General features: G+C 39.1%; 2 protein-coding genes across 2 annotated transcripts; one reads left to right on the forward strand and one right to left on the reverse strand.

The window, feature by feature from the left end:
* On the reverse strand, positions 1-9534 carry hcn5 (hyperpolarization activated cyclic nucleotide-gated potassium channel 5). The gene is made up of 10 exons (XM_035173935.2): positions 8199-9534; positions 6886-7072; positions 6162-6266; positions 5731-5868; positions 4989-5150; positions 4693-4786; positions 4440-4567; positions 3648-3794; positions 2933-3170; positions 1-1285 (listed from the first exon to the last, which is right to left on the reverse strand). The coding sequence occupies exons 1-10, from the start codon at positions 8381-8383 to the stop codon at positions 1113-1115; spliced, it is 1557 nt and encodes a 518-aa protein (XP_035029826.1). The 5' UTR covers positions 8384-9534; the 3' UTR covers positions 1-1112.
* Positions 9535-11797: 2263 nt separating this feature from the next.
* Positions 11798-14584, forward strand: LOC118119740 (cytochrome c oxidase copper chaperone). Its single transcript, XM_047342510.1, has 4 exons — positions 11798-11960; positions 13100-13235; positions 13325-13445; positions 14390-14584. The coding sequence occupies exons 2-3, from the start codon at positions 13117-13119 to the stop codon at positions 13407-13409; spliced, it is 204 nt and encodes a 67-aa protein (XP_047198466.1). The 5' UTR covers positions 11798-11960; positions 13100-13116; the 3' UTR covers positions 13410-13445; positions 14390-14584.
* The last annotated feature ends 714 nt before the right edge of the window (positions 14585-15298 follow it).

The raw sequence follows: 15298 nt of genomic DNA on the forward strand, positions 1-15298 counted from the left end.
TCATATTAAAGTATCTGCTTTATTTGTGTTGCTTTCACACTGACATTAATTTGTCTTGAGTAATGTTGCTACAAATAAATGTCATTTTAGAGAAAAGAAACAATGCCATACATGAGTTTTTACCTTCTTTCAATCACTGAGTCATTGGATGTCATTAATTAGCTTCTAGGGGCAATGGGCAACATTTTGGGGCTGCTGGATATCCAAGACTCCGACTAGTTTTTAAAATCACAGAAGTCGAACGTTTCTCCACACAAAACACAAACAGCGATACTTTTTGTTGAAGTGTTTTAGGTCCAGATGACATTTTGGCTAAACTCTATATCAACATCTATCTGTATATGAATACATATAAATTAAAAAGCCTTTCAGTCAATGTGTTCTGCCTCTTTTGCTCTCCACACTGACCGTTCACCTGCTCAAATGTGATTGCTCAAACCAGAAAAAGAAACCAGAAGGCTTCCGGGCCCAAAATCTTGTCCCTCGCCTCCAGATTCTTCATATGCTCAAGAATCTGTTTATATATAACCTTCCTTTAAAGCAAATTTCCAGTTTAGAACAACTTGAGTCTAATCTAATACTGTACAGTCATCCATTAACAGGGTGATAAGTCCAGCGGGAAGACACACAAGAGAACAAATAATCTAAAAGACTACTTGAAAGTAAAACTACAGATTTAAGTTTAAACCTGTGTTTTGTTGAACAGTGATGGATCTTTGAACAACTGGGTAAGAAGTTAATGGATTCATTTACAACCTACGATCATCTGACAGCTTGTGTTTCTTGTTTAAATCTATGTGATCCCAGATCTAAGAAGTTGACTTGGTGAGTCCCATGTTATTGATAGGGATCATGGCCAAAACATCAAAAGCAAACCCCAAGTCATATAAAAACAAAAAGTCTGAATCTTTCTTGTTTTGTCACTAAGATATATATTGACTTTCCAAACATTGCTGTTAGATCGCAACAAGAAAGCAGAGATTAAATGTTTGACCCGTCTTAACTGTTGAGGTCTGAATCATTCCCAGTTCGAGTCAAGGCTCAAGAACTGTCCATCTCCTCGGTAAGTAAATGTCCAATTCATGTCCACATATGGAATCAGTTTTTTGGTCTTACACGAGTCCACCATCAGAGTTGAGCTCAACCATTTGTTCCAAGTCCTTCTTGACATCTGGGAAGCCCTGCAGCGCCTCCCGAAAGTCGTCACAGGACAGAGTGAAGCACTGGCAGTCGGTCAGCGCCTTCATTGTGGCCAGATGTTTGCCTTTGGTCAGCACGCACGTCTCTGTAGAGCGCACACACACACACGCACACACACACACACAGAGGGAACCACAAGAGCGTGGTTAATGAGCGAGTAAACCCTAATGACGGGGATGAGCTCTGACAATTAATCCTAAATTAAATAACCAGACTTAGCTGAGTTGTTTCGGGAAGCCTGCTTAGCTCTAAACGCTGCTGAGGTTTGCTGCCAAAAAGATTATGACTTGTTCCCACTTCAGCCTAAGAATTAAATCAGCCCCACAAATTGGAAAATGTTGATTTATTCACTTTCATTTGCCAATGGGTAAAAAAATAATCTGTCTTGCTCGCCTATGCGAACTTAAACAAACTAATAGAAGTGTTCAGAATGTGTGATAAATGTTGAAAAATCTGACTATATCTACCTAAAATATAATCCAAATATATTGAATTCATCAGTAAATCAAAATATATGTCTTTGAGATAGTACCATATGCCTGCCTCCGATTTTTTCCCCAATGCAATGGAAAACATTTTTTGCGGAGCTCACAGAGTCTTAAAATGACAAGAGCAACATCTTTTCCTAGAAACATGATCCATGTTACTGTAGATAATCCTCACAACCAGCTGTCAGCTGTTTTCATGTGGACGATCTCTGGCAGAAAGTAGCTCCAGTGAGAAGTGCTCACGATGACATCTGTGGATTATCCAGAGTGCAACTATGAACTGCTTTTATAAGACAGAAAATTGACTTTTTTTATGGATTTTTCAATGGAGTTTTGAACAATGTCTTCAAGTGAGACAGCAACATATAATGCTAAAGACCCAGCGATATACAAACTTAGTTGGACCCAAACAATTTGATTAACTGGGTTATTAAATTTAGCAATACTGTGCATTAGATATACTGTGCATTATTAGGATAATTATTTCAAGGAAGGCATGTTACTGCTGATTCTTTTATTAAAATGTGCTCTATAGGTGACAGGAAATGAGTGAAGACACTGACATTGTAATAAATGAACGGTATGGGTTTTAACCACAAGGTCAAAATGACACAGGAAAAAAATATTTTCTTAAATTTCCAAAACTTTCAGCACCATATGGAATTTCATTAATGTTCATTGTCCATTGCATTGAGGTGGAGGCAGAACACCCAAATGAGAGACATCTCAAACTCCAACTGCATATTCTTGGTTTCCTGTAATTTGAGTGAACTGATCCTCTATGGCTATGAGAAATAAATACTTTAAATTGATACCCTGAACACACTCATGGTCAAATGAAGTAGTATCACAGTGATGACTCAGCAAATATCAAATTTAAACAGAGAATATTAAGTATATATTTAAGTACACTGTAAAATTGTGATATTGCTTAATTAAAAACACAAAATGTGAACACAAATGAGCTTATAGTACTTTTTGTTCATTATATAATACTTACACAGCATCATGTACTTATTGTTAGTATTGTGTCACATACTTGGCCTGATTTCAGTTTCATTAAGTTTAAAACTTTTGAAATAAGTTGTAAAACACATTCTGATGTTAATACATCTTAAATTAACCATGAATATAATTCCCCAATGTTTCGCAACTTTTTTCTGTCTATCTCTGTCTGGAAATCAATTTCCAAATCAAAGTAAACACTTTGTAGATATTAAAAAAACTGAGAAAATCCCACCCACCTCCAAAAAAGTCTCCATCACACAGTTCCCTATCGTAGGAATCGCTCTCCATGAGGACCTGGCCGTGGTCGATGAAGAACATGCGGTCGCCCGGGACGTTCTCTCGGACGATGACGTCTCCCTCCTGGAAGACCTCGTACTCCAGTTTGGGGAGGAGGGCACTGATGAAGTTTTCATCTCTGTTCTGAAACATTGGCGCTTTTCTCAGCAGCCGGCTGCACATCACTGTCAGGATTTGCTGAAAAATCATTAGAAATGATTATCAATTCACAAGAAAGAAAGAAAGAAAAATAAAAAATAAAATAATAATATAATAATAATAATAATAATAATAATAATAATAATAATAATAATAATAATAATAATAATAATAATAATAATAATAATTATTATTATTATATGAATGACCAGGAAGCAAGAACCAGGCCTGACATTAAGAGTCAGAGGTTAAAAAATAGTGTTGTTGGGGGTTTGATTTAATTCAGTTTGTTCCAACAGATTGTTTCAAACTGCCTCAACTTTCTCCACCACATTGGCAATGTTGTGTTCATTTTTTACTTTGAAATTACTTTTTTATTAGTTTACCTCTTCAGACGTTTGTATGTGGGTGAGGTCTCCAAACCTCTGAGACACACCCACCATGAGAGAACAGACTCATTTCATATGAGCATGGTAAACATGGTAAACACACAGAAGTCCAGAGATGAGCATTTACCTCTTTGAGTGCTGAAGACACCGTGTCCATCACGTCCTTCTGGTCAAACCACTTCCCCCCATAGCGAGCCTGGTAGTAGTTGCTGATGCGGAGCTGCAGTTCAGGCGGTAGCTTCATAAAGGACATGTAGTGCTCCAAGCGACTCATCTGCAGAGAGTCACAAGGTTTCCACTCTGAGTGTCTCAGATACTCAATATTTGCATAGTCATAGTTTTCCAATGGCTCATTCCTACCCTTAAAAAGATTATAATACAACTGCATTAATAACGAGAGAAGAAATATCACATGAAAAAAAATAACTAGTCCATTTAATAATTAAGAAAGGCTTGACATTCTTTATTTTAATCCTCCACTTTAAATCCAATAAATCATTGCGATGGTGTATGTAATATTTAATGAATATCAATTTTTTACACCATCATTTACTCATATGGTCTCTAACATATAACATAATTTAATATATATATAATATAATATCTAAAATGTCCTTGTCTTTTATTTTCCTCTGCCTACTAATATTATTGTTATTTCCAGCTAATCCTGATTTCATCTTACTTTTTAAAAAATGTTATCTCTTTTTCATATGATTTTGTTTTAAATGTGTTGCCTTGTGTCAAGAACTTTGTAATTTGAGTTCTGGGAAGTTCTCCACAATTTTTTTTTTATTAGTCTAAAATAATTTTGACTTTGAATTGGAACCAATTTCTACTCAGTACTACTAGCTGGTGTAATAACTTGTTTAATATGGTGTGTATTTGCTGATGAAGGATAGTAATTGTCACCCATGAGGACCTTGATCTTGTACTCCTTGGCTGCTGGGTCGGTGTTGGCGATCATGGCGGTGGCGTTGGCCACGAGGACGGTGTACATCAGACAGCCGGACACCATGCTGACCATGACGATCCACATTTCAACATAATCTGGGGCCAACACACACACCAGCTCATTTAGTGTTATGTTTGGTGTATTTATATCTGAGAGTGAATGTGATACACATTTACTTCAAATGGTGTTAGTGTTGGATAAAGAAATCAATATCTCTCACTTGTTGGAGCGTCCATGGAGCCGTACGAGAGAGCAATCATCTGTGAGAGAGCTCGAAAAACTCCCCATGAGTACTTCACGATCACTGTGGCATTCTGGAAGAAATATTTACATCATTAGTGGTAGTTTCCGTAGAACTGCGGTCTGTACCACAAAGTCTAATTGCTCTCTTGAGGTTTTTACTGTGCTGGTCCTTATCAGTCTGGAAACTCTAAATACAAGTGCACTCATGTGAGAGCGTAACAACATCTTGTAAACCATGAATCCATGTGATATTGATTCAGTGTTGAGTTTTACCATCAGGTTTTCTTTGCGGACCCAGCAGTCAGAGGGGAACTCCTCCAGCATGGGCACAAAGTACTGGATGCAGCCGTTCCAGTGACACAGCAGGAAAATCATCATGAACAAAGACAGGATGCGGAAGAACAGGCGGACCACCTCCAGGTTTGCATTTGACACCTAAAGAGGGGTTGACACGAAACGACACGTGACTTTATGGCACTACGTACACACAATCCTGGTGGCTCAGATACAGTATGTGCCATTTTACAGCATTATTCACTGTGATTGAACACCCGCTATAAATAAAGACCTTGAAACCAAAGCAAAGACAGGTCATGAATACAAAAGTTAAACCTCCTGTGCAGACCTGACGTCTCTTTCTATGACTTTAACTTGATGTAAAAATGAGGAAAGATTATTCTGGTTTAGGGCGACATGGTGGAACAGTGGTTGGAACCAGTGTCACCTAACAGCAAGAAGAGATGAGTATGAGCATAAAGTGAATCTGGGATCATCTCTCTCTTTACTTTTCTTTAAGCATCTGTTGTTTGAGCAGTTACCTTTGGGCACATGTGATAAGAAAAAGGTGAGAAAACTGTTGAGTAACGGGCCGGCTTTTGTTTCACAGATGACATTGACAGTGGTCAAAGTCAGATTTGTCATCTGATCCAGGCCTGGTAAGATTTCAGCGGGCGGGGAGAAAGGTCGATTGAGTTTCAGGGGGGAGCTCTGAAGAGCGCCAGGCGTTTGAACTTACTTTCTCCACTTCATTGAAGAACCTGACGAGTCGGGACACTCGGGCGAGTCGGATCAAGCTGAGGATCCGAACAAACATCAGGATCCTCATCATCTTGTTGGTCTTGGACGGGTTGTCATCACTGTTGTAATGCAAGTCCTGGGAAAGTGAAATAAAAAATTCATAGTCACTTTATATGTTTCATTTTATTGATATTATTGTCATCTTTTATATTCATCATATTATAATACTCTCAAGTTCTCAACACATTATTTTATTTACTTTTTCTCAATTATTTACCGTCTGTAAAGCTCTAAGCGCTGCACAAGCTTTTAATTATAAACCACCAACAAATTCATGTAAAATTAAGAGCATGTTGGTTTTGTGCACTGACACACGGTGAAGCACACTGTGGGCTTTTTGCTGCTTCAACAGTTTGATCTCTTCATTACCGCAAACAGCAGAATGTAGCCGATCGGGAAAGCAGCTATGACGTCCGGTATGAACCATGTCCTCAGGTAACTGAGCCGGATCCGCTTGATATCCAGAATAGCTTCCTGTGATAGAGAACAGAGCAGCAGATCGAGCAGATGGATGAAGACGCCGTGCAGCCAGATCAGATGTATAATTTAACACTTGAACTGAACCAATATTTTTGGGCGATTGTCCAACATTAAGGGAGACAGTGATGTCAAATGAGATTAGCGTTCTGCTCAAAGAAGAGAATCTGAATGGATTTGACAACATCATTGAGCTGTTGGGGAAGCTCATGCATGAATATTTCAAACAAGGCATAAACCGACTGAGAATAAATCTGGAGAAACCAGATGCTCGTGAGATCCAGAGTAAACACCACAGATGGGCCAATTTGGGATTGCCAAGATAGAAGTGCGGGAACATATGCAGATGAAAACAAACAGGATGTAGTTGTCTGTATAATACTTAATTGGAAATGTTATACTTCTCATTCAACCATTACAATAATCCCTGTTATAAAATCAAACAGCAGGTGCCAATATCGCCGGTGTCCAGGAGATGAGGGGGCAAGTTTGTTAATCTAGCCTTTCGTGTATTGAGTAGATTACAGATGGGACAGAGATGGATTGTACGTGCTTGTCTGCACGGGGATTATAGTCTCCCAGATTGTGTCTGAAAATAGAGCACATCCACTCTCACCTCGCTGTCCTCTGCTATGATGCCCATGCGGAAATTCAGAGCCACGTCTATCAGGAACAGCGTGTCTGAAAACACGTTAAATCCTTCCCATGCCAGCCCGCTGGTCCCGTCCAGAAAAGCAATCTCCATGGGAATCCCGATCAGGTTCAGAAACGTGATGGCCATCATGCACATGATGTAGTAACTCCTACAGGACCAAAAAAAATCACATGTGACTGGTGAGTGAACCTCAGATCTTGTTTACTATGTGGTTTTGTAGAGTCGCAGTTCATTTGCCAGAGGGACTCATTAGCTGCGGCAGGATGATTTTCTCTGATACTATAACTGCACAACTCCTCAGCCGTGGTTCAATACCAGGCTCAAATAACTCCCTGCTCGCTGATCCTGATTGTTTCATCCCCTCTCTGTTTTCACTCCATCTGATCGCCTTACAGACTGATAATAACAATATGGATAATGCAAAGCCATTCGTCTGTGAAAACACAGTAATTGGATCCATCTGCTTTTTCCTCTTCCAATCCTCAGCTATTATCTTTAAATGCACCTAACAAAACGTGAATTTCAAGACTTTTAATCATTTAAACTCTCACTTAATTATCTCTGTTATTTCTTATGTTTGATTTCTCTTTATATTTTACACAAATTAATCTATTTTTGTTTTCACATGTGCAATCGGTTTTCTGACATCTTTTCAGAAGTGCAAGTCAAATAATCATAATGAATAATTTTTGACAAATAAGTAAAATTATAAATATGAATAAAGTAGGTGAGTAGGTGATGGGCTGATCATTTTATATTGCTGATAAATCTGCTATTAATTTATAGATTATTGACCAAATCAGTTTTTATATATTTGTAATATGATATATCATAAAACACAATTTCCTCACACCCTAAACCATCAAGGTTGTTGTTTTTTATCACTTCACTTTCAAATGTAAAAATATTCTGAAAAAATTCAAATCTGTAAAACCGACGAGTTGGAACCAGAAAATGTTTGCAATCTTTTGATTTATTACTAAAATCATTCCTAATAAATTTTCTATCAATCAATAATTAATCAATTAAACGACTCATTATTACACTTCCAATACGGATAGAAGATAAGATAACATAGGATAACAGCAAAATACCTGCAGGACCTCACTTCAACAACACAACTTCTAAAAATATGTATGGAGTTTTGGGGTTAGGGTTGGGGTTGGGGTTGGGGTTAGGGTTAGGGTTAGGGTTGGGGTTGAGGTTAGGGTTGGGGTTAGGGTTGGGATTAGGGCTAAGGAACAGGACTAGCCTGAATCAGATATATCAAATACCTCATGAGGCTGAAAGGGTGAATGACAAAGACCCCGCTCTCCAGCTGTCGGAGGCACTCCTTCTCCACGGCCACCTCGCTGCCATACAAGTACAGCGACTGTCTGTTCAGCTGCGGGAGGAGCAGGGCTCTCCATCCACAGGTGGACATAGTGCATCCCTCTGTGGGACCTTTTAGTTTCTCCATGGCCCGACCTTGGTCCCCTCTGATCAGCCCATCGCACGCTCCATCCTCCCTTATGCGGCAGCTGCGTCTTCCTCTCAGGACGAGTGGAGTCTGACTCGACCAGTTCTGACCTCCCCCCTTGTTCACGGGGTAATTTTCCACCAACGTTCCAAACCTAAGGGCTTATAGAAGCTGTGTGGAGCGAGGCGAGCGGACACCCTCCTTTCATCTGCCTCCCTCGCTCCCTCCCTCCCTCTCTCCGTCAGCCTCTCTCTATTTCTGCCCCCACCCAACCCCTACACTTCTTTTCTTTTTCTCCCAGCTCATCAACTATTCAGTGTCTGTGTCTCATCCCCACATAAATCAAGCCATGTCAAGAGGGTAAGGTCCAGCTCACATTAATACTGAAGACAATGACGTGTGTGTGTGTGCCTGTGTGTGCCTGTGTGTGTGTTGAGGGGATCACAATTATAGTCACGTGAGCTCGACATCTGCCAGCATGTGCGGAGGACAAGTTCGGTCGGAGCCGTCTCTACCAGGGATGTAATTAAACACTATACTGTGTTACCTGATGCTGGTGATGCTGTACATATGCTCGCAGCTCGGAGCCAGCTACCGTGCTCTCTGTTTGCATTTTTCACATCAGAAGCAAAAACATGTTGGTGTCTTATCTTTTCGGTTTTCCATGGAGGGCTGGTGGGATTTTGAGGCAGGCGAAGTTTGAACCACAAAATGATGTTACAGGATGTAGCAGCATGTGGGAATTAACTGAGGGGTCAGGCCAGTGGGTGAGGTGAACTGCTGGCAGCTTAGTGCATGAGGTGAGATGTCTGATAATGAGAGGGACAATTTAGGAGATGACTCTGCTCAGAGTATCATGGGACAAGAGAAGAGAGGTACAGGAAACAGCAACCGTTTCTCCACTTACAAAGAGGGATTTGTATTGGTAATGAGTTGGACGGATACGTGAAGTGTTATTGGAAAACACATTGTGATGTGATGGACTGTCGAACTGTTTGGGTGCACGCTCGTCTGACGTTCGCTCTGAAATAGGCAACAATGCACCTTATGACCGTGCACAGGAATATCATAACCATTGTAGTTTGTCTCTTAGTTGAGCTTCAAATCCAAATTACAGTTTTCAAATAACATAATAATCTTGTTCTGGAAACTGCAAGTATTTGGTGAAAAGGCAGAACAAGAAACCATCCTTCCTAAGTATAAGGTATTTTGGTGATATAATGTCACACTGCTCAATTGTGATTAAGTATTTTTGCACACTCAATCCATTTTTGCACTTTTCCAGTTTGCACTATTCTCATCCTATCCACTGTGTGCCTTATGACTGCATACTATGTTGTACTGTGTACTATGTTTTGAGTACTTAATATGTTGCATACTGATATGTTTACCCCAGGGCTCAGAGAGAAACATCATTTAAATCCCTCCTATGTCCTGTACAGAATTAACGGTGACTTTCGATCTTGGCTTCTGTCATTACACATATGAAGCAGAAGAGGGTAAGACAACATGATTATCTCAGTGTTTCAAATGCTGCAGAACATAACGCTGCTCAGAGAAAGTAAAATGTTTCTCAGTCATTTTTGCAGAAACTGGACAGAAATGAACTCGGAGCCTTTGTCCCCCTTCGGCTCCCCTTATTAGAGGGTTGATATTTGTCACTCAGTAAAATAACAATAACAGGGTTTAGTCTGACAATTGCTGTCCAGTAAGATAACAGAAATGCCTGAGTTGTTGTATTTTGCTTGGATTAAAAAAAAACACGGGTGTTTGTAATCCATTGACATAATGTGACCTAAATAAATGTTCAGCTTTTCTGGAGCACTGTTTTGTGTGATGGCAATGACATTTTTGCATTTCCATAAAGGGACAAGGCTTATTGGAATATACAGAACATGGGGGATAATTATTATATGTACGCATAGCAAACACCAGTCAAATAAAAACCCTTCTGCGTGTTCTAGAGACTGCTGGAAGCTTTTAGCAGCTGTGAAGAGGAAGTGGCACGTGGTCAGGACCTCGGCTTACACCTCTTCTCCATCAGGGGGCAGATTTCTACATGAAAAAAACAAAACAATGACAGAATTAAGATAAAACTCAGAGTGAATTAAAAGGTATTTGACTCGTATGTTCAGCTCTAGTGCCACACTACATGGATTCTACTCCTGGGGAAAGACTGCAGAGTGTGTTTCACATGGAGGTGCATATATAAATATATATATATATATATATATCACACCATACAGATTAAACCTACAATGTGCTTACTTGCTCATTTATCTAGCACACAGCTGGCCCCCAAACCAGAGTAAGTGACTCAGTGATGCTGCTTACGCACTGCTGTGCTGCGCTGACGTCCTGTGGACCCAGCACACATGTGAAAACACACACACCTTTACCACTGTCGGACAGAACAGGTACATTTTTCATATTAAAATACTCCCACACCACAGAGGTGAGCCCATCGGTAATATATTCTTACAGCTCAGAATATAATATCTGCAACAGAACCTGCTCATGTAGAAACATAATAGCTTTGTGTATTGGCTGATGTTCATTCTCAACTCATATAATGTTTACAGGATTTTTCATTTATTTTATTATTATTGTCACAGATTGTACAGTGACACATTTTGATATTTTACAAGAAATCACTAGTAAGGTGCTGAAAAAAGTGATAATATACTTTGCTTTAATTATGAATTGAAAGAGTTGACATTTATATAGGTCATGGTAAAGTTGAGGCTGTGTGTGTGTGTGTGTGGCACTGAATACATGATTCAGAATCACTGGAGCTGATAATTACATATAATTTGATAATGTTATGGTCTGTTTACGATTTTTTATATTTAGTCTTTTCACTCTCCATCTCTCGTCTTTGTCTCTAGTTTATATTTCTTTCAATTCAAATTGCTTAATTTAACTGATATTTAAATATGCATTCCTGGTTGTTCATAGTATTATCTTTTAAATATGTTTTACCTTGTGCTTATAATTTATTGTTTTCATCCTGATTTTTTATTTGATGCTGTAACATGGCACATTTCCCTAAGGTGGGACTGATATAGAATTATTATATATTATCACATTTTTAAATTGATTTGTTTTTTATGACAAAAAAAGGGGAATTTAATTGAGTTTACTATTTACAGAAACCTGGGAATATTTACATTTAATAAGCTGTTACCAGAGTATTGTTTGTTTTCTGAGGAAATAATGAAACTATTGTGTATAACAGAGGTCAGTAGGTGCCTGGAAACTAATATTAGTCAGTTAGTAGACACTGAATTAGGATTATTTTCTAAAATCGATGTTTTCCAGCATTTTGTTGTATTTAGAAACGTTATGTCTTAATTAATATCACAAAAATCTAAGTGCACATGAAATTATGCTGTAGTATTTAAATGGGTTGTTTCACCTTTCCTTCAATTGGCCGCTGAGGACAAAGTACTACATTTCCCAGAAGCCTCCGCTGCCGCTGGCGGCACGTGGGATTGTATAAAACGCGGACACGTGCTCTTCTCTTCCTCGTTCATTTTGAAGGTGAAGTATTCCCTGTTCTTCGTCCTCCATCCAAGTAAGTGACAGACCTGAGCTGTAGATTCTCCACCGGGTTGTAATCCACGTTGTTCGTGACGTCATCAGCTCATTGATCCGCTGGGTCTCAGTTAATGGTCGTGAGCACGTTTCTGGGGCTGTGGTGTCGCAGCTCTTTGCTAACTTGCAGAACAGGAAGCTAAAGATGCTAGCTCCACCGGTTCAATGTAAAAATCCTCTGTGTTGATCTGAGTTCATGTTACATCATCATCAGCCTCCTCCACGGTTACTATGTGAATCTAAAGCAACGGCACAGACTGTACCTGTAACATCCCACTGCTTCTACCATTCAAACACAAGTAGTTTACTGTCACATCTCAGAAAGGAAAACATCAAATATTTACTTGGTAGAAGCCAGAACCAACAGAAATGAGTATTTTTTGTTTTATTTTTCATTATAATGTATATTTGTAGTAATTTGACTTTTTATTACTGCAAATGCTTCAGTCATACTACAACTGCCATTTACTACATCCTGTGGTTTTATTCAACTTCCCATGAAGTAATTTTGCACAATTCTGATTTGCACTACTCCTAGCAACCGTGCGACTCATCACTGCATACTATGTCCTACTGTGTACTATGATTTGAGTACTTAACATGTTGCGTACTTTATTTACACCGGGTATCAGAAACAGCATTTCAATCCTGTCTATGTCCTGCACATATGTCAGAATTGACAAAGATGACTTTGACTATATGAAACCATCCTTTTATGAATTAGAGACAATTAATAATCAAATTGTCTGACAACAATTCTGACTATTGTGTCTTTCAAGTTCTGAATTCAAATGTACTGTTTACAATGTGTAGAGCTTAAACCTGAATTAATTAAAAAGCTAAATTATTCTCCAAACTGTTAATTGACATTATTTGTGGCTGTTAGTGTGATGAGGTCCATGAGGGGAACTACATGGCATCTATTGTCATTTTCACCTATGCTTTATTAATCAGTGTCATCTTCTGTGACTTGCGTTGATATAATTAAAATATCTGCATTGAGCGACCTTGAGCTTGTTCTCTGGACACTTGTCCACGAGTGATTCTGAGATGCAAAAGTGAAAAATGCACACATCTAATGTTTTCTGCTGGATATTCAAATGTCTCTCTTTATGTTAGTCTCCCTCAGCCTGAAGATGTCGACCGTTTCTGCAGCCAGCCTGGAGTCTGCTCATGTGACTGAGGGCACTGAGCAGAAGAAGCCACTGAAACCATGCTGCGCTTGTCCAGAGACAAAGAAAGTCAGGGATGCTTGGTGAGTGTCTGTCGCCTGAGGAACTGAAACATTTTGTCGTTAGAGAATATTTATTCATGCCTTTTTTTTTTCTTCTTTTTCCTGCATAGCATCATTGAAAAGGGAGAGGAAAGCTGCACAGAGCTGATTGAGGCACATAAAGTCTGCATGAGGGCACTTGGATTCAAGATTTAACCTACCCTGACGACTCCATTTTTGTGTGTGTGTGTGGTGAGTATCATTTAACAATTACAAGCCTTACCTCACAAGGTCACCCTTTGTAGCACTAGCTTGTTTGAAACCAATTTCCTCAGGCTGGGTTGTTGATATCCCTCAGCTGCTCCTGATTCATCCACCATCAAATTCAAACTGGGTTTGTTAATTTAAACATGTTTGTCAGAACCACAATTACACATACTCTTCACACACATTTTCAAATGTTACATTTTATTTGTAAATCGGGTAATGTGCCTTGAGTTTTAATTGTCGCTATCGAATCACATTTTTAAACGACTTTGAAATGTGTTCTGACCCAATTGGGGAGAAATCGCTCTTTGATGTCCAGATGTTGTAAAATCAATGTAATTATGCCATAGATGGATAAAATATCAAAGAGCAGGATGTGAAAACCTGAGAATATTTTTTTCTTCCAGTTATTTGCTTTAATGTACAATAGCTGCCATTTTCCTGTAAATAACCACGTTTCAGGTCTATGACACCCTGTATATTTGCTGTTCAGCTGGTTATTAGTATTCACCAGACTGTTCCTGGCTTCAGTCTCCTTGCTGGGTCAGTTGTGTCTCTTGGCCATTACTGATTTCATCCATTGTTGAGCACCTGCTGCAGTGTCCTATAAGGACATCATGTATCTGGGGGCAAGGAGATGTGGTGTGTGGTGGGCATCACGTCTCCTCTTTTGTTGCCATAGTGCACATGAAACATGCTCATAGCCACACAGCTGAATTCTCGTCTCAGCAGTTGAACCTTCTTTCTCACCGGCTCTTGTAAAATAAACTCTTTAAATCCAGACCTCAGCATTTGATCTGGGTACATTTTTTTAATTTATGCATCTGATTGCTGATCATAAAATCCTGACGTAATGCTCTTGACTTGTTTGACTCAAAATGTTGAAGGTGAAATACTCATTGTGTACTTTTGTTTTGATTTCCCTGCAGTGTGTTGCAGTGTGAGTGGAGGACAACCCTGGCTTTTCCTTCCCCCCCCCCCCCGCTTATTTATACCTCGACGAGAGGGGAGCTGTAGAAATGATGGATTTAGACCGTGTGTGGGAATGTTTTTTAATGTGCTCATTTGAGAAATGTGTGAAACCTAAACTGCTGTCTGTGATTAAATAAAAGTTCTATGCAATACATTTTGTCTGTTAAATCTATTTTAGTTTGGATTGAGTGCATTTGAGGGTTGTTGGCGTGTATTCATCTAAAGCTCCTGACGGTAGTGAAGGTCCTTTCTGCCTGTGATCGGTTACTTGCCACAGTTGCTGTCCCTGGTATGCACTTAGGCTTAAAAATAACTCCTGCCCCTGCAAAGTCAATACTTGCCCTATCTGCATTCTTTCTCTACAGTGTGTCGGTGTTACTGAAGTGTGCCGGGCAGCGGACACATGGCTTGACATTCATTTGCAAACTTGCAAGTGACTAATTGATGTCTGTGTATTTTAAGACTTTGTTTACAGGGACTGACATTGTCACAACTTCGATTAGCAAGTGATCCACCGCTTGCACTTAGTAACAAGTGTATACATGTATCAGACTTTGATTTAAATCGTGTCTTGAGTCTACTACACCAGACTGTTGTGATTGTGTTAAAATGGTCTGCATAGAATTGAGTAGCTAAATTTGTGCCTAAACTCAGGCAGTATTTTGATATATATATATTATATAAAGCAACTAAATGCGTCCTGTTTGAGGCATTAAATTTACAGCAATAATAACTCAAGTGTCCAGATTGTTGCAAAAGATTTATTGTAGAACTTAACAATTACTTTTTAGAAAATTTTTAAAGCTCAATTCATATTTGTTCCAAGGTTATAATTTTGTCTATGGAAAATGTTTCTGCACTCAGAC

Source organism: Hippoglossus stenolepis, chromosome 13 (assembly GCF_022539355.2).
Source record: "Hippoglossus stenolepis isolate QCI-W04-F060 chromosome 13, HSTE1.2, whole genome shotgun sequence".
In the NCBI taxonomy this organism is placed as follows: domain Eukaryota; kingdom Metazoa; phylum Chordata; class Actinopteri; order Pleuronectiformes; family Pleuronectidae; genus Hippoglossus; species Hippoglossus stenolepis.

What these genes read in the sequence shown, in the direction of transcription:
- hcn5 (XM_035173935.2), bottom strand. Translation starts at nt 8,383, where the DNA reads ATGGAGAAACTAAAAGGTCCCACAGAGGGATGCACTATGTCCACCTGT. An exon ending in TCATAGCAGAGGACAGCGAG is followed by an intron (nt 6,267 to 6,885) that starts GTGAGAGTGGAT and finishes TCTCTATCACAG; the next exon opens with GAAGCTATTCTGGATATCAA. An exon ending in TCTTCAATGAAGTGGAGAAA is followed by an intron (nt 5,151 to 5,730) that starts GTAAGTTCAAAC and finishes ACCCCTCTTTAG; the next exon opens with GTGTCAAATGCAAACCTGGA.
- LOC118119740 (XM_047342510.1), top strand. Translation starts at nt 13,117, where the DNA reads ATGTCGACCGTTTCTGCAGCCAGCCTGGAGTCTGCTCATGTGACTGAG. An exon ending in AAGAAAGTCAGGGATGCTTG is followed by an intron (nt 13,236 to 13,324) that starts GTGAGTGTCTGT and finishes TTTCCTGCATAG; the next exon opens with CATCATTGAAAAGGGAGAGG.